A 19,011-nucleotide genomic window follows, 5' to 3' on the forward strand; every position below is an offset into this window, starting at 1 on the left:
AGATATCTGCAGATATATAAATTATACTTTTTATGGCGAAACAACGATTTTAAACACGTTTTTATATATTATTACTTTAAGATACTACTGATAATATATTTATGTAGAATTGTTAGCATAGCAGGTAATGTCCCAGTAGGGATGGAAACGTGTGTATTTGGTGCAGTGGATATCGGATTAAACTTTCTAGTTCAATGAAACAGTGAGTGATATAAAATGCATATTTTAGAAAATGTTGTCTTAATACCGACACACGTGAGTGAGTGAGTTTAGTTTTACACCTCACACAACTCAGCAACACTCCAGCTATATGTGTCAACCACGACACCAGATCCCGTTAGTATTACGACAAGCATGGGTTACTTAAGATCAGTTCTAATCCGGTTCCTCACGGGTCGACAAAAGTGAAGTTGGCACTAGTAATGCGATATATATTCAGCGTGAAAACAAACTTTATTTTCTATCAACACGATATTCATTGCGAGAAAAGTGTGATACAAACAGACGACATATCAACGTAGCTATTTATGTCCAGCATAAGTTCCTCAAATGTGGTTGAGTATGTACAATATAAAGCCGTGTGTATGTTTCCTTACAGTGAGAGCGGTTCACGTCAGATGGCTGGGTGGTGTGTGATTGACTTGTTCCTATGCTATACTATGCTATGTTCCTTTGGGCGGGCTATGCCAGCTGTGTGACAGGATTTCATTGTGACATCTCCTCACATGAACTCATATTTAACACACGTAATAAACATTATAAGGTATTCCCTCAATATGAACACAAGGTTGTGCAAGAAAGTTAGTGTCAACCAGTCAGATTCCAATGTCATGTGACATAAGATATTGCTATGTTTTGTGTTTTAAATCTGCAATGTATTGGATTAATATAAGTTAAGATCGCTCGCATTTGGATTGGACGTCAATCCTTCATTGTTACATGTCCTCCCGTGAACTCATCTGTTATAGATCAAAACACATTATAAGGTGTCCTTCACTGTGGACAAAAGGTAGTTTAAGCAGTCATATTCATCCATGTGCCAGCTGGTTTTTTCACCGCATTCCCAAAGTGAGGATCTGAAAAAAAATCAGTGAAATGTGTAACCTTATTATCGCACAGAATGTGCCATGTCAAAATAATAATAATGCATTCTATATTAGAAAACAGAAGCTTAGGTGTCTGTTGGAAAATAACCATTTCGTATGTACAGTTCACTATTGTAGCTTTCTTTATTCATGATTATTAATGATAACCAAAATATTGGTTACCTCAAGGTTGAGAGCCGCTGTTCTGGTAAGGAGATGCGCTGACGGACTCGTATGGTGTAGGAGGCGTCTCTGTCATGTCTTCGTAGGTACTTGCCTCTGCTTTGGCCTCAACTGAAAACCATGACATTTCCTAAGAACATTTCATATATTGTATACCCTTCCAAACGTAATCGCAACGATAGATATAATTCCTGAAGTATGGCATGCCTTCACTACACTTATGATTGAGTGCTATAGTAATGTAAGAAACTGTATCCATCTACCGTTTGTATTCTCATACACCTTCAGCTGTGTGTAATGTTGTCTTTCCGAACCCTCTGTATCCGTGGTTGGGGACTGAGCTGGACTGTTGATGTGATCTGTAACAAATAAACAGGAACATATATTGTCAGACATCATTCCATTCAAAAAAGAACTAAAAACAGTTCTTTTCCACAGAGCATTCGACCAAGCGCCTTAGAGCAAACCTTGGATTCAGGCGCTATACAAATTTTAACATTATTATTATTATATATTCACGGTATCAGTACATCTCCCTGTCAGTGGCCATCTCGATATGTCTGACTAGAAATGCTGAACCTACCAAGGGATGAATATCCTGCTGTGTTTTCCATTCCTTCAGTTTCAGGATTTCTGGTGCTACAAAGGCAAGTAAGGTCGATTACTGAACATACCATGGAAAGGAACGCGTTAAATAATTGATGTTTATATCTGACTATAAATGGCTTCGTACGTTATCTCAAAGCAGATGATTTCAAAACGTTTTATTTACATGCTTTGCCTACCTTTTTGACGAAGCAGTTCCTGAAAGGAGAGAATACCTATTTAGTACCCCGAAATACAAACATCCCAAATGACGAATTTGGTATTTGGGAATTGTTAGAAAGGAAGAATGAGATATATGAAAGGATAACAATTTAATAAACAGCACCCTGCATATAAGCAGTCATTGGTGAAAAACGGTTCCTGTCATTGTTATTGATAGATTCAAGCTACAGGATGAGCTCAATGTGAACTTGTTAGTTCTTTATCAATAAAAGTGTGAATTGAAGGATCCATTCTGTAATTATCTCCACAACACGTCTTGATTCTACTTCAGATGCTTCTGAAATTTACCTTTGAAAATGTTTCCAAACCTAAACCCCTTCCTGTAGAGAACCGTTAGAACTAATCCTTCAATCAGCAAAGTAACAAGTAGGGTTCCTATTGTGGCGCCTACGATTACACCTGTCATGTTACAGTCGGCTTTGAGCGGTTCCGGGTTTGAGGGACCTGCAGCATAAAATGATAAAGACGTGAAGTATCTCTTGGTTCGTAAAGAAAGAGCTGACTTGTATTTTAAGCTGTTTGTTCTTTCCGTGCCACGTGCTTTATAAAGATTCTCACTACATCTAAACTCTACATCTTCCAAAGTGTCATACAAATAGTATCACACATACACGTATTCAAAAATACATCTGTCGATGGGAACTGCAATATTTACTTTACAGACACAGGATAGCTCGCGGTTTGAAAGGCTGATTACATATCACTATATCCTCGGCATAATATTAGGCAGGAGATCGTACACCTATATATTCGAAACCAACGATCTACCCTTCAAGTTAGTGGTTAATACATGTCAGATCAGTTTTAGAAACTGTGCGACAAAGGAACGGTACAAACACATTTCCCTTTAAGATTCATGGTATTCCTGGTTTTCATGGCATAGCCACGAACGTCAGGGATCAATCACACATAAGTCTTATCCTAGATACGTGTCCCTATTTGGAAAATTATAGACTTGTGCCTCCGGAAACAGTTAACGATACTAACAGCTGACGTTGAATGTCCTGACATCAGTGTAGTTGTATCCTCCATACTGCCACGCCCCCAGACACTGACACTGTTGACCATGTTGACTCCTGCTAACAGTAAAGGAGAGAGTAGATGTCCTTGTCTGACCACTGTCACTGACCGATGCAGATCCAGTGGCAGGACAGGACCACATGATCGTAGCCCTAGGATTTCCTCCTGTAACCGAGCAGCTGATTGTCTGTGGGTCTCCTTCAAACATCAGATCCGGAAACTGTGTGATGGTAGGAGGGACAGGCGGGGGATCTGAAACAGGAACAACCAAGTTAGCAACTATCAACCAACAAAAGTACAGATGTAACAGCAGAGCCCATGACCAAACTGATCTCAATACAATTAGCTCGGTATTTCCACACCCAAAGAAATCCCTTCATCCGATAGTATGCACAATGTATCCAAGAGTGATAACTCCTCTGTATAACACTCCTAGGCAACCCTGTTTATATTTCTCTGCAAATTCCAGAAGGTCTTTCGATGCACATCAACAGAATGAGAATATACAAAGGGAATACTGAAAATACTTAAGAATACTCACATTTCACACCTAGTGACACAGAACCAGTCTTAGTTGTCAAAGTCCTTGTGTTTCTGACCTGACATCTCACGGTTGTCTTGTCTTTGTTTGGCCTAAAGGTGAGAGTCTGGTACCACCAGGTAGAAGATCCTGTCACCGACCCCGTGCTGCCATCTACAGGAATTCCATCACTGTAGTCCCAGGTGAAGGTCACGTTGGGATAAGTGGAGGCAGTACAAGTCAAGGTCAGGTTTCTGTTCTCTACAGCGACAGAGTTGTCTGGTTTTGTCACATCAACCTGTTCTGGACCGACTGTAATACAGCACAATAATCTGTGGCGGCGGTGAAGGTTCTCTTACTGCATTAGTATTGACAGTCTGTTATGTGTCTACATGCACGTCAACATAGTTCAATATGTACCGAAATGTTTGATCTCCTTAGTTTATCATCGGCGTCATGTTGCTCAACTAGATGACGGCTGTCTGTTATATGTCTACATGCACGTCAACATAAGGTAAATATCTACCGTCAACAAGATCGATATGTACTGTAATGTTTAACCAAAATGTTTGATCTACTTAGTTTATCATCGGCGTCATGTTGCTCAACTAGATGACCGCTGTCTGTTATATGTCTACATGCACGTCAACATAAGGTAAATATCTATCGTAATAAGTCTCATAATGTATAACCAAAATATATTTGATCTTCTTAATTTATCATCGGTGTCATGTTATTCAACTAGATGACCGCTGTCTGTTTTATGTCTACATACACGTCAACATAAGGTAAATATCTATCGTAATAACTCTCATAATGTATAACCAAAATATATTTGATCTTCTTAATTTATCATCGGTGTCATGTTATTCAACTAGGTGACTCTATTCACTCAGTGTGGCAATTAGACAAGTATTGATTGGCTGACATGAGAACTAAACTACTACCTAATATACAACTCACACCATACTCCTATCCTGGCGCTGTCAGACTGCACTGGGGAGGGGTTGTGGATGTTGGTGGCGCGACAGTAGACTGTATGACCAAGGTCACCTCTGACAGGAGTGAAGGTCATTGTACTTGTGGTCTGGACAACACCTGATTGGGGTGTGTGATCAATGGATATCCCACTTGCCACCAGAACACTGTTCTTGTACCACGTGATTGTGGCAGCAGGGTAACTAGCAGATGCCACACAGGTCAAGGCCAAATGTTGACCTTCAGCAGCTCCCACTTCCTGATTGGCTGACGTGATGTTTGTTAGTGACACACTATTAACAGCAGCTGGATAGAAAGGGAATATCGTAAATACCGGTCATACCCGACATGTCAATATCGTAGGGATACAAAAAGTATCTCAACAGCATGCATGGCAGTTCAGGATATATCAATACATGTGCTTACTGTCAGGGAAGGAATAAGTAGAGTTGACTGTAGACTGAGTGTTGGAAGCCTGGCAGTAGTACAGAGAGTTCCTACTGTTGGAAATCAAACTGTTATCTAAACAGACATCCACATTACTTACTGTCAGGAAAGGAATATGATGAATTCACTCTCGTCTCTGTGTTTGATGCCTGGCAGTAGTACAGGGAGTACCTCCTGTTGCCTGTCAGCTGGTAGTTGATGGTGTCTGTCCAGCCAGTGTATCCCTCTACTGCTGCTGGGCTGGTGGACACTCTGGTTGGTCTCTGTACAGCGTCATGGACGGCGGTGGATTGGAGACTGCGACGCAGGTAATAGACGTAGTAGTTCTAGTAAGGCTAACACTGTTCAGAGGAACTGAAATAACACAGCTTTATGAAGTAAGCTGTCACCGTGTAGAAAGGTGGTGGGTGACAGACACAGGCGATAGATGTATTAGTTGTCAGAAAACAGAACCGAATAGCTTTATGAAGTATGGTGTCTCTGTGTATGAGGATGGTGGGTTGGAGACACAGATGACAGATACAGGAGGTTCAGTTATGGTAACACTGGTCAGAGAAACAGAACGAAATAGCTTTATAAAGTACAGTGTATCTGTGTAGGACGGCAGTCTTTCGGAAACACAGGCGATAGATGCAGTAGTTCTGGAGATGGTAACGTTGGTCAGAGGCAGTTACAATAATAGCACAGCTAAAGTACGAAACTACAGGTTTGAGCAATTGAGGGTTGAGGTTTGAAACCACAGGTGATGTGACATCCACCTCACATACACGGCACTTTTACCAAACGTCAGCATGACAAACGTACCAAGAACATCTATCTGTATTTGGTTACTCGGTCTGCCTCCAAACTGAAAGTCACACCTCCAGCTGAGTCTATCCCTGCCGTACACGACGTTGTTGATGGTGAGGGTGTAGTTGGGTGGAGCTGGGGCAGGAGGTGGTGTAGTCAGCTGGAAGCGGGAGGGAGGTGGAGCTGCAGCTACCCTGGTTTACTCTGTATAATAAACTTCCATTCTGCCACAGTATAGTTGTATGTGAAGCTTCTCCTGTGTAACACATCAGGGTACAGCTTCCTCCTGCCTGTACAGAACCTCCACATGATGACGTCAGCTGATAGTTCTGGGCAGAAACTGAAAGTTCACAGAACGATGTTCAACTGCATGGACATACTCTGTACGGAAGTAAACGACTTCAGAATCAGAATAACAACACATGACTATTAAAGACAAAGTCTCCTCTCTCCGGTAAACCACTTATCCGACTTATTCAGCACTGTTGTTGTCACTGAGGTCACCTCTTGTGTCATATTGTTTCACGATGGGAAGGAACATGTGTCCCAGTCATCCACAATTCACTTTGCGGAGTTGCGTCCCTTTAGGCGTGCTGGAAACGTATTCCCGTGGGTTCAAATACCAGTTCACCACATTATGTTTCTTGGCTTGTCAGCACCACACCTGTGTCCATAGGTTTCACCAAGGTAAATGTCCAAGCTGTGCATATATTCTGTCATGCCACTTAACCTAACACACCAATATACTTAAAACAGTATTCTTGTTATCCTAAATCTTAGGAAGCAAGTGTTTAACTCATTCGGAAGTTGGCAAAGCTAAATATTTCATCGGTATGTCTGACAGGCTAAGGAAATTGATTATTTGATCGATTTTGCTTTATGTTCCTAACCTTTACACTCTCTGTTTAGGCCACTTTGTGTATTATCAACGCTGCAGGTATGTAGCTGTCTGCCTGTCCTACCCGTTGACATATACGTACAATCTTTTATTGTATGTGACTGTATGTGTGGGACCCGAGGTGTGAGACTCGTTGCGTTGCCTCTAATGTATTGACAACTAAAACATGTAGGTAAGATACGTGTACATACCACGTTGATTGTGAGGAATGTCCACCAGTAGCGTCCCAACTGTGAAGATAAGACGGAGAGACAGCATGGACATGTTGGTGGTTTGTGTATAGCTTGATGTGTGTCATTCAGACGGGTATTCAGAGAAGTAGGTCGAGTGTCACACATACATTTAGCAGGCTGTGGAGTTGGGCGACAGTGTAGTTTTATCGATTTTATGATTGTGCCTGTGTAGACATGGCATTGAAAACACCTGGATATTCACTACAGGGTACATGTCGCTCAAATCAACTAGGTCGTGAGTCACATATAGTGTTGGGCGACAGTGTAGCTTTGTTGATTGTACAATGTGTCTGTGTAGACATGACATTGAAAACACCTGGATATTCACTGCAGGGTACATGTCGCTCAAATCAACTAGGTCGTGCGTCACATACAGTGTTGGGCGACAGTATATATGTGCACTTGCTATTTGTCTGAGTGTCAGTATATGTGTTTTAATATGTGGCTGTGTAGACGCTATATACCCATTGATGTAATTACCAAGAGTCGGTGTATATTCATACAGAATACCTGCAGATTTAATGTGTGACTTGAACTAGTTTCTAATACTAGTCTCTAAACAAACTTGTAGAACTCTTCAATATACCAGTCTCCAATGTTGAAGCAGTAGAGGGGGATTTCTCGAGTTTCACAACATATCACAACATGACAATGAATAAATGAAACACATACATATGCATTTGCATATAGCAAACAACAAAAGTGTCAAATCCATGGAGTTCAGTCTTTTTATCATTATATATGTGAAATCCTTGGTTTCTGTTCTATAAACATACCCTGGGACAATATAATACACACAAAACATGTAAATACATGTTAAAGAAACGATATAATAATGACGTGAATATTCGAGACCAATAGAATAATTTTGATTTGATCACAATTTACAAACACTGTTGGGTGTTTGAAGTTACACTACATGTGGACAAACCTAATACATGCTAACAAATGACACAGGTTACACAATGAAACATCACTTAGTATCCTGCAGTCGGACTCCTTAGCTCCGACCTTCTCTGGCCACACACCATGAAGACTGCATTTGGTCGTTCTGTGTAACCTGCAGTCGGCAGAGAAACACACAGAACCATGAACATTACCGTTTATTTAGACACGAGAGTGAGTGAGTGAGTTTAGTTTTACGCCACACTCAGCAATATTCCAGCTATATGGCGGCGGTCTGTAAATAATCGAGTCCTGACGACACAATTCAGTGATCAACAGCATGAGCATCGATCCGCGCAATTGGAAACCGATGACATGTGTCAACCAAGTCAGCGAGCCTGATCACCCGATCCCGTTAGTCGCCTCTTACGACAAGCATAGTCGCCTTTTGTGGCAAGCATGGGTTGCTGAAGACCTATTCTACCCCGGATTTTCACGGGTCTATTTAAACACGATGAAACCAAAACGAATATTACTTGGTCTCAGTATTGACAGGTCTAATCAATATGTCTGCGATACACTAGCGATAGACGGTATATATTCAATATCTATATTGGCAAACACGTAATATAACCTCCCAGCCCTATTCTGAAAGATCTGTTCTCCAGCGTGAGCGCTCATCTGATACTGAACTACCTGAGGGAAGTTGATCTATATCATAAAATGTAACTGTGTAATGTCACTAACGAATTTACCTGCTTTTCAATTTAATGCTATGACATTCTCTGTTCTAAAATGACAACGTAATGAATGTATGTCTTTGAAACGAAACCACTTTGTACTTACAATGTATATTAATGCAGACTTGTTCTCGTCACTTTATGGCTGGAATAATGCCGATGTGACGTAAAGCCCAACTCAACTCAACTCACCTATACTTGATGTTCACTCAGCATATATGATATACATGCAATACTTATATTGGTGGCAATAACAGCTCCCATCCGTACACAATCGAGGTAAACGATTTATATCCAGTATTCACACTAGAAGAGATAAACAGCTCCTCGTCGTTCACAGATATGTAACCACCATGACGTGGCTGCAGCATGTCGTCAGTACTTCGATAAATCTGGATTATGTCACAAACAACTTCGGGTAATTCACTTCAGCCAATATGCTGCCAGTCTGCAATATTCTGGTGGACGTGCGTAAGACCATTTCACACCACAGTAAGTACGAGTCGAGGTGTGTCACATCATCAGCAAGTGACTTCAGGTAACACAATGATCACTGTAACCTCATCCTTCTTTCATTTTACACAATGACATGTACGGAATCCTGTTTTGGACACAATCAAAGCCAGTTATATCATTATCTTGTGTGTACGCCCACCCTGAGCTCACCATTTCCTTTCCGGCAGGTGTTTACAAAGTTAATATATTTGTTTTATTCTGATAACTGTCAGTAGCTGTTTGTATAAGAAAAATATACACCAAGTTGTTAGCCATGATTAACTTCCGGTTGTGTTGTTTACGCGGGTTGTTTCACAGGCTGAGTTTTCCTGGTTGTTGTCTGGTAATATACACCCTACAGTAAACGCTGATTCCGATTGAAAGGACCGCCTATTGGCATACTTAAGGCTTAAAGATAGAAATGTTTAATGTTCTTGGATTGTTATTTACCCTTTAGCGGTAACTAATTTACTACTTCAACGTATTGACTTTTCCTCGATTCCCCTAGGTGTCTAGGATGATGTCAGTGTTATGCTAAGTATAGTGTCGAAGATTCTCCGAAAACTGGACAGGTTTGCATAACCGTTTGTCGTACCGGTCGGAGCCCCGTCCAACTCTGAAGAAAAAAAATGGTTAAACCGATGTCCGTCCGTGAAATCAAGTTTTGCTTTGTGGCAGTTGTACAACTGTTGGAATTAACACACACTATCTATTCAAACTAATTCAGCTGAAGTCACTTGCATATATTATACTACTCAAAGTTTGTTGAGATTCACAGATTCAGCCATTCATATTCTGTGAGTGAGTGAGTTTAGTTTTACGCCGCACTCAGCAATATTCAACTATATGGCGGCAGTCTGTATATAATCGAGTCTGGACCAGACAATCCAGTGATCAACAGCATGAGCATCGATCTGCGCAATTGGGAACCGATGACATGTGTCAACCAAGTCAGCGAGCCTGACCACCCGATCCTGTTAGTCGCCTCTTACGACAAGCATGGGTTACTGAAGTTCATTATTCTAACCCGGATCTTCACGGGTATCACATTCTGTGCATCTGTCGAACAGCAAAAGACAAACCTTCGTGAGATAGGTTAATGATACAAGGACATGTTTTTGTATGTTCAACAAAAACAAAGAACATATAAACAATTATGAGTCATATCACCTTTATAAGTAAACGGTTTTGACACAAACTGAAAAATATATACTCCCACAGCCTATCATCACCGTCTTTGGCCTCCCAATAGGTGTCAAGAAGGATGATTGTTCCACACGTCAGTGAGAAGTTTGAGGAGTTCTTGTAAAATCGTCGGATGGCCAGGACATTGTTAGAGGGTGACCTGCAGAGTATTCCACATGTGTTGAGGAGAGCTGATGTCTGATGACCGGAATGGCCACTCCGTGGGACAAGGGTCTCCTGCTCTGAGTAGGCATTAACGACCCTAGCACGATGAGGTATTTCTTTTTCGTTCGAGTCACTACACACCCAGATGTTAATTCTGTAGTGCACAATTATCCTCGTGCCTATTGCATGACTGGAGATCGGTTCTTCCAGCCCTACTGACACCTCACTAATTCATGACCGTTTCCCCTATACTGCTACCATACTATATTATGACATACTTGGTAGATCGGAGTTATACTGTTCTGTCTCTGTTTATGTACATATTTCCACGTAATCACCAAATGGATTTGTATATTCATTGTGTAAATATGTTGCTTTTTGCTTTGCGATAAAGTCACTAATAAATATTCTACCGCCCACAAAACCAACATGATTTGAATTTCTTTAAGCAAATGCGCATGTGTCATGGAACTTGTGAAGTAGTGTAAATAAAACGACAGTAACAAGGGCGTACTGTCTTGATAAGGAGCGGGCACCGCATGGCCTTGTCATTTGCCAGCACCTGAAAAGTAGATAACTTAATGTAATCAAACCTACAAATATCACATCAACTGATATATCACATAATACAAACGTATTAAGCTCGTACAGACGAGAAATCCTCCGTTGCTGTTGAAAGATTCAAGGACACAGTTGATCCATGACGATGACCTCAATTATCAGGAGTGTTTCATGGTTTGGTTACCTTGAGGATGTGCCCCAGTGTTCTGGTATGGCGATGCCCTGATGGACTCATAGGTCACAGGAGGAGTCTCTGTCACGCCTTCATAGGTACTTGTATCTGCTGCAGCATCCGCTGAAAATAGAATTCATTACATACTTCATCACCAAATACAAGTTGCAAATTGCAAGTCATTTCCTTGTACTGTCTCTCCCACAAGCTGACAATACATCTACGTGAAAACATGAGACTCAACAATATTGAGCAAATGACTCTACCTTTTGTGTTCTCATAAATCTTCAACTGGGTGTACTGTTGTTTTTCTGATTCCTCCTCCACATTTGAATAGTGTGCAGGAACAGTGATCTGATCTGAAACGCAATGTGATGGTTTAATGCCACCAGATCCAGAGAAGATGGTAATACAAACAGCAAGGAAACAAGCAATAACCAGTATATGAGTGTTATATCAACTAGAGGGAAACATACAATAATCAGTGACCTGTACATACCTAGAGATGAATATCCTCTGTTGTCCATTTCCACAGGTTCAGGTTGGCGGAAGCTACAAAATCAACAGGTAAGTTTGCAGGAATTGGACAACAAAATAAAAGGAATTGGGTGATTCGTCTCAGAATGTAAAATATAACTTAAATTTACTTTATAGTGTAAGTACGACCTTATTCCGTAGTTTTAGCTGATAGATGCTTTGTTTCATAGAACTTGAGCATTTAGATTACCTTTTACGTGAGGCTCCTGGAAAACAATAAAAGCACAAATGACATGTGAAACACAAACATAAACATTTCACATTAGTGGTAAACATGACAGGAAGAGAGAATGATATAAGTTACTGTGAATTACTGTAGATATACATAACCATAGATACATTACAAACATTGGCAGAACAAACCCTCCTCTCTTTGCCATCATGCAAAATCTTGACAACCAATGATTCACATATTGCAGACAATGCCATGTATCATACGTTTGGGAGAAGACCTACCTCATGTAAAGTGTCCTCAATCATATAGCAACAGGAAATTGACTATGTACCTTTTGGGATATTACCGAAGATGTACCCCTTTCTGTACAGCACCATTAGAACAGTTCCTCCGATGAGCAGGGTAAGAAGAAAGGTTCCTACTGTAGCTCCTGCTAATACCCCTGTACTGATACATGAAGAGTCGAGGTTTTGCTGGTCTGGTGGATCTATAATCAAAACAGCATAAAACCTGACTGCGAATGGTGTGCATTTGTGGTTCAATTGAGCCCTGTGCAATATTCTAGTGACATGACCTCGGGCTGTAAATATTCAACCAGACAAGGACTGACTTCATGACCATCGATTTGCTAAATGTGGACATGACAACAGGCATCAATCAAATCAGCGAGTCAAACCTCCAGAACCAGTTAGTCGACTTTTCCTGCTAATCGTACGTCGCTGCCACCAAGTGAAATGTATTTGTGTCCAGTTTTGCGCTGCCTCGTACAAATCTTGTTGCTTGTTGCCCTTGCATGTCGTGGGTTATAATATAGTACAACGTATAAAGCTCGCATTTTGGTTTGGTGTCCGCTTTATACCAGTGACAATCATGCTCACACTCGCCAACTAAAACCAGACATAAATGTTTACTTTGAATGCAAAGAACATGTAATAACTTCATCAGATATTAGCGAAAATATTCTTTGTAATTTTCGTTAAGTTCCAAGGGCATATTTACCACAGGATAAGTGATGCGGTAGTAAATATGTACACACAAAAATGTTCCATATACTTATATTATATTTGATAATTATATTTGTTCAGTCATTACATTTAACACTTAAAGCCTTGCCAACACCGGGCCGGATTCCATTTATCTAAATATGAAATAGGAAGTTGTTCTTGGACGGGATCCATACGTTTTCATCATTTGCAGCTAGCGAGTTTTCCATGAGATATTTTGAGTGATTCACGTTAGGTGGCACTTACCCCCTGCAGTCGTAGTTTCTACGAAGACATATGTGTCAGAATTCCCATAGTCATTTCTAGCTTGTAGTCGGAATATGTAAATCTCTCCTGGTGTAAGCCCAGTCACTTCTAACACCATCATATCGCCTGTGTCGCCATAAGAACTGTACATAATCCACGTTCTTGTAGCAAACTGAAGATACTCAATGAGAAACGTCTGAGGGCGTCCACCATTGACCCCAGGCAGCCACGACAACCATATTGACGACGTTGTTGCATTATCCAGATCTCTAAACTGCGAAGGTGTCTGCGGTGGTCCTTGCAACAAATAATCAGGAACTGTTTGTCATCGTTTCATCTTAGAATGTTGCACTGCTAAGTTAAATATTTGTGGAATTAACGTGAACGTAAAATTCGCAAACGACATTTGGAGATAGTTATCCATCAATAGGATATCGGCAACTCACCTGCAGGCGTTATGCTGACTGTGTATGTCACTGACTCGCCCACACCATTGTCCACTGTAAGACTGTAGTCCCCGAAGTCCTGCTGTTGGAGGTTAGTAAGATGTAGTCTTGCAGTGACTGAGATATCTGAGACAGGGCTTGAGGAACCAGTGAGGTCCTGGCTGGTGCTGATGGATCTACTCCAGGTGAATGTAGGAAGGGGGTAGGCCAGGACTGACACAGACACAGTCACGTCACCACCCAGTCCAGAGGCGTACTTGAGTTGCGGGGCTACTGTCTCAGCAAGTCGGGGAGAACCTTCCGGAAATCATTACTTAATGACTTAAAGGAAGATAAGAAGCTGTAAGTGTCACTTCCAGCAGTCAAAGCCACACTCCAAATATACAAATATTGTTCATATATAGAATATATGTATAATAAGAATTATTATAAGTGTATTGATACTATTACTCCGTTTTTGTTTTGTTCACAACTACAACTAATGCTAATACTGCTGCTACTATTGCTACTACTACTACTACTCCTCCTACTACTACTACTACTACTACTACTACTACAACTACACAGTAGTTGCAGTAGTACTGTAGACGGAAATAACTCACATTTGACCAGCAACTCCACCGTCTGGGTAACAGGTGCCCCGATGTTGTTGTTTGCAGTACATGTGTAGTTCCCCTCTTTGTCTACAGGCTGCAGACTCCAGTCTATATGATGCTGTCAGGGAGTTATCTGCCCTTGTCAACTCCTCAGTTCCATTTAGTAACCTGATGGCTGACTTTGGTTTGCCAGCATTATCCAAGTGACATCTGAAGGTCACTGTATCAGATTCATCGACAGCCACTGACCCACTGCGGGAGTTGCCAGTCATCATACTTATGCTTGCAGGATCTGAAAGATGACCAAGAAGTCTACACAGTACTTTGTGGTCATATTTGATTCAACAGGCATGTATGATTTGGGAATCCCGGGTGTGGTGTGTCTATTATCCGAATGTCCTTCTATCAACTTGAAGACTGAAGTGATGAAAATGGTATGGGATGACAGCAAGTTGTGAAGCCTAAATATACTGAACATCATTTAAAACGCATCACCTGTATTAGTTTGGATTTCCAAGAACATAAATGAGCAATCGGTGTTAATTTTACATACTTTTGTAGTCCAATGATTGGTAAAGAAAAGAAACAAGAACCAATCCAGCAAAACAGTGAAGTTTTAATTCAGCTGACCATGAAAGAAAGATGTATGATCACCGTTAGCAGCAACGTCTCCTATTGAACTGATAAGTCTCTGAATAATGTTTTGAGGCAATGCATTCCACTCTTGTTGCAAGGCTTTCTCAAGTTCCCCAAGGTTGTTGATCTGTGGGCGACGTGAGAGGCGTTGGCCGATGTAATCCCACATGTGTCCAGTGGGAGACAAATCTGGTGACAATGCAGGCCATGGAAGTAGAGGAATGTTGTTGTTTGCCAGAAACTGTTGCAAAACGTGCAGTGTTCGCTCAAGCATTTTCCTGCTGGAATGTTTGCAGATCCTGATGTTGGTTAAAGAAGGGAACGACGTTGTTCTGAAGAATGGTGTCACGGTAGTAAAGGGCATTCACTCTGCCACGACAAACTACCAGAGCGGTTTTGTGATGATAACTGATCACTCCCCACACCATAATGCTTTCTCCACCTCACCGAAGGGGTACAACACAGTCGTGATGGCAACGTTCTCCCCTTCGACGCCATACCCGTAGACGCCCGTCAGCATTTCGCAAGTGAAAACGTGACTCGTCAGAGAACACAACACCATGCCAACGTCGTACAACCACAAACGATGCTGTTCAGCCCATCGTCGGCATTCACGGCGATGTTTATCAGTCAGGATGGGTCCAACATAAGGGCGTCGACACCGTAATCCTGCCGCATGGAGACGGCGTCGGACGGTGGAAGCACTGATCAAACCACGTCGGGCTTGGACAGCGTTGGCGGTTCTGGGAAACGGCAACGTACGATCCCGAATATGGCGCCGAACAATGTCTCGATCTTGGCGAGGGATGGTAACACGTGCCTGGCCAGGACGTTGGCGGTCCCTGGTGGTTCCTGTTTGTTGGTACCTGTTGGCAAGTCTTATGATGGTGGAATGATGGCAACCAAATCGTCTGGCAATAATCCTGCTTGATGTGCCAACCTGCAACATGCCCAACGCCCGTTCTCGTTCCTCTGGTGACAATCTTGGCATTGCAAAATAAACTTTACTTGCCGAGGTACAGCTTAAATGAGAACGGTTTTTTGCCGACGGTCATTTATACCCCTAATCAGCATGTTTTATGCATGCAATTTGTGCTTTTCGTGTATGTTGTGCATGAATGTTGTTGTTGTCATGTGATGTGTTCCATGATGTGTTCGGGCAATCCGTTCTTTACTGTACATAATTATTTATTGTCTTTTGTGTTATTAACAACATTTCCAACGTTCATTTTCAATCTCAAAACAATCCTATTACCATATTTCAAAATTTACAGGTGGTGCGTTTTCACTGATGTTCAGTATATTTGCAGCCCCAATTTCCTTTTAATGTATTAATGTCTTTTACAAACTTTGTTGGGAGGAATGTTTTCCGGAAGTAGGGAGGAATAGGGTTTCAAGGCACAGGCACAATCTTTGAAAGGTATCACGTTACGTGATCATATTTACAACCATAGACATATAGTTATTTTTTACACGCATCACTCAACAACTGTGTAGAGCAACAGTTGGTAATCTGATGTTATTCTACACTTGTTAGCATCCACTTATCTAACAAATTGAAAAACATGTGTTGACAATATAGACACACTCAAAGTAATGGCCACCATACATCATGTGAATAATGCTATTGAAACAAACTGAGAACTGGTTTTTAATAACAGATGTTGATGAAAGACTCAATGTATGAGCGTTCAGTATAATTGTCACATGTGGCGTACATTTAAAATACCATTCGAACTTAAAAAGGAGACAAGACTGTAATTGAAATTCCCAGACCTTCCAGAACTAACAGTGTTGTCTGCCCCAGAGACTTTAGAACAGTTAAGAAAACTGGTTGAGCATAAAATGTGCTTTTATCTCATCTCACATTACACGAAGACCAGGAGTTCTTTGAAAATCACTTTTCACCTTGGATGCTCAGACAAGACCTATTTTAAAAGCTTGTCTACTGTTGTAGCGAGTTGAAAATTATCAACACTGTCCTGAATTCCTTAATTCCTGCTTTTATGATATGCTGCCCTTTTTTAACTTATAGTTACAACTTTGGAATCAACACCTAACAATTGGGTTCCTGATAATTGAGTTCTCCTAAGGCTGTTTCTGAAAACATACATGTGTCCAGTAGACAATACTCACATGTAACATCCACTGAGACACTTGAGCTGTCATCAGTCCCGTGTGTATTGGAAGCCTGACACTTGTAGGTTCCTGTCTGTGACCTGTCAGCCACCGGGAGAGTCAGTGTAGCTCCATCACTGTGGAGTGTCCGATTCTTGAACCACTTGAATGTACATGCAGGTTTGCAGATGGCTGAACACAGGATACTTGGTACACTCTCTTGACCTTCCCTCCTGGTGTAAGACAGAGTGGAAGGTTGTAGTACCACAGCATAGGGGCCATCTGTCAGAAAGGAAGAACAGTGAAACAGATTAAACCAATGTATGTACACACAGGTGGCTGAACACAGGATATTTGGTACACTCTCTTGACCGTCCCTCCTGGTGTAGGACAGAGTGGAGGGTTGTAGTACCACAGCATAGGGGCCATCTGTCAGAAAGGAAGAACAGTGAAACAGATTAAACCAATGTATGTACACACAGGTGGCTGAACACAGGATACTTGGTACACTCTCTTGACCTTCCCTCCTGGTGTAGGACAGAGTGGAGGGTTGTAGGGTCACAGCATAGGGGCCATCTGTCAGAAAGGAAGAACAGTGAAACAGATTAAACCAATGTATGTACACACAGGCGGGGGGACACAGGATACTTGGTACACTCTCCTAACCATGGTGTAGTGGAGGGTGCCTGTTTGTTGTTTAAAAACACTCAGCAATATTCCAGCTATATGGCGATGTGGAGGGTTGTAGGGTCACATTATAGGATCCATCTGTCAGACAGGAAGAAAAGTGGAACAGACTAAACTAATGTATATACTCTTCAAAAAAAGAAACTTGACATGCTGTTTTGGAGTTTACTTCCTGAGTGCATATAACTGATTCCAACATGACGTCATTGCTCAGTTACAGTAACATCTTCACTTTACAAATTTCCAAAACATGATTACACAGAAAGCGTTTGGTAAAACCACAGAGGGCTATTAAAGCCACTTGGTCAGAGTAAAATGTCAGTATTTTGGGTGACCACCATGAGCACTGATAACAGCTTGGCAGCGGTGACTCATAGAAGAAAGGAGATGCCGAATGCTGTCTCGAGGAACGTTTTGACACTCTTGCTGAAGTGTTGTGTGCAGTTCTTGTAGTGTCTGAGGTGGCGGATTACGCTGGCGCAAGCGTCGATCAAGAGTATCCCATAGATGTTCGATAGGGGACACATCGGGTGATCAAGAACGCCAAGGTAACACCTGAACATTGTTTTGCTGGAGGACGTCCTTCCAAATACGTGCAACGTGAGGCATTGTCATGCTCCAAAGATCAACCGTTGACCTTGATAAGTAAACGACGTGACGTTGAACGGGTCTTCTGGCAAAAAGTCTGGCTTTCCACAGCCAATTGCGCACTGTCTGGTCGAAGATTCTCCCAGATTGTATCACCTATTTCAGCACGGCTCCTTGGGGGCTGCATAAATCGCCTTACACGCGCATGCCGCGCGTCGTTGGATAGCTGTGTCCTGTGGCTACACGGAGAATGTTTCCGTTTGTTTTACGCAACTTTATAGCCGAGCAATTAAGGTTTCTGTGATTTTAAGCTGTGCGTTTTTCTTCCACGTAGGCCCCGGTGGAAGAAATTTGTTCCACCAGCCTCCTGTGGAAGTCGCCTGCGCCATGGCATTTTCAAGCCTTTTACTTTGTCATATCTATGCATGCTATACGTTCTTGGAAACCTTGGGAAACGCTCTCTCCAAATATACAAACGTGAATATTGTGCTGCCCTGGTAACCAGTCCAGATTGAAACTCCGACGTGATGTTTTGTGTAATTTTACTGAAGTTCAATTCTTCTGTGATATAGCAATTTTCGCCAACACACGCGCAGTCGTGATATAACGGCTACTATTCTTACAGATCACCTCAGAATATACATTTCTATAGCGCGTTTGAAAGCCTATTAAGGCGTGTTTTAGACAATGTATAATACGCACATGTTGCACATTCAGTGGTGGAGCTATATAAGTGTTAATGTGCGAACTGCAAAATATATGGGACGTGATATAGATTGGCGGAATTTAGATGA

General features: G+C 41.6%; 2 protein-coding genes and 1 long non-coding RNA gene across 4 annotated transcripts in view; all 3 read right to left on the reverse strand.

The window, feature by feature from the left end:
- Nucleotides 1–722: 722 nt before the first annotated feature.
- LOC124255657 (hemicentin-1-like) overlaps nt 723–19,011 on the reverse strand; it is a 54,412-nt gene continuing 36,123 nt past the window's right edge. For both annotated transcript variants that reach the window (XM_046689552.1, XM_046689551.1), the window contains 3 exons: nt 1,532–1,627; nt 1,269–1,379; nt 723–1,076 (listed from right to left, as the gene is read on the reverse strand). In XM_046689552.1, the coding sequence (XP_046545508.1) occupies nt 1,270–1,379; nt 1,532–1,627 (206 nt within the window). In that variant the 3' untranslated portion in view covers nt 723–1,076; nt 1,269. The remainder of the gene's footprint in view (nt 1,077–1,268; nt 1,380–1,531; nt 1,628–19,011) is intronic.
- LOC124255662 lies at nt 4,934–8,180 on the reverse strand. The gene is made up of 3 exons (XR_006892722.1): nt 6,940–8,180; nt 5,866–6,190; nt 4,934–5,415 (listed from the first exon to the last, which is right to left on the reverse strand). It is a non-coding gene; the product is annotated as an uncharacterized LOC124255662 (long non-coding RNA).
- LOC124255656 (hemicentin-2-like) overlaps nt 10,198–19,011 on the reverse strand; it is a 58,827-nt gene continuing 50,013 nt past the window's right edge. Inside the window, exons 8-15 of the mRNA XM_046689550.1 lie at nt 13,593–13,889; nt 13,147–13,443; nt 12,228–12,383; nt 11,912–11,927; nt 11,684–11,736; nt 11,451–11,543; nt 11,197–11,307; nt 10,198–11,013 (exon numbers count right to left, since the gene is read on the reverse strand). Coding sequence (XP_046545506.1) covers nt 11,000–11,013; nt 11,197–11,307; nt 11,451–11,543; nt 11,684–11,736; nt 11,912–11,927; nt 12,228–12,383; nt 13,147–13,443; nt 13,593–13,889 — 1,037 coding nt within the window. The 3' untranslated portion in view covers nt 10,198–10,999. The remainder of the gene's footprint in view (nt 11,014–11,196; nt 11,308–11,450; nt 11,544–11,683; nt 11,737–11,911; nt 11,928–12,227; nt 12,384–13,146; nt 13,444–13,592; nt 13,890–19,011) is intronic.

This window comes from Haliotis rubra, unplaced genomic scaffold (assembly GCF_003918875.1).
Source record: "Haliotis rubra isolate DU_JTF1 unplaced genomic scaffold, ASM391887v1 Scf605, whole genome shotgun sequence".
Classification (NCBI taxonomy): domain Eukaryota; kingdom Metazoa; phylum Mollusca; class Gastropoda; order Lepetellida; family Haliotidae; genus Haliotis; species Haliotis rubra.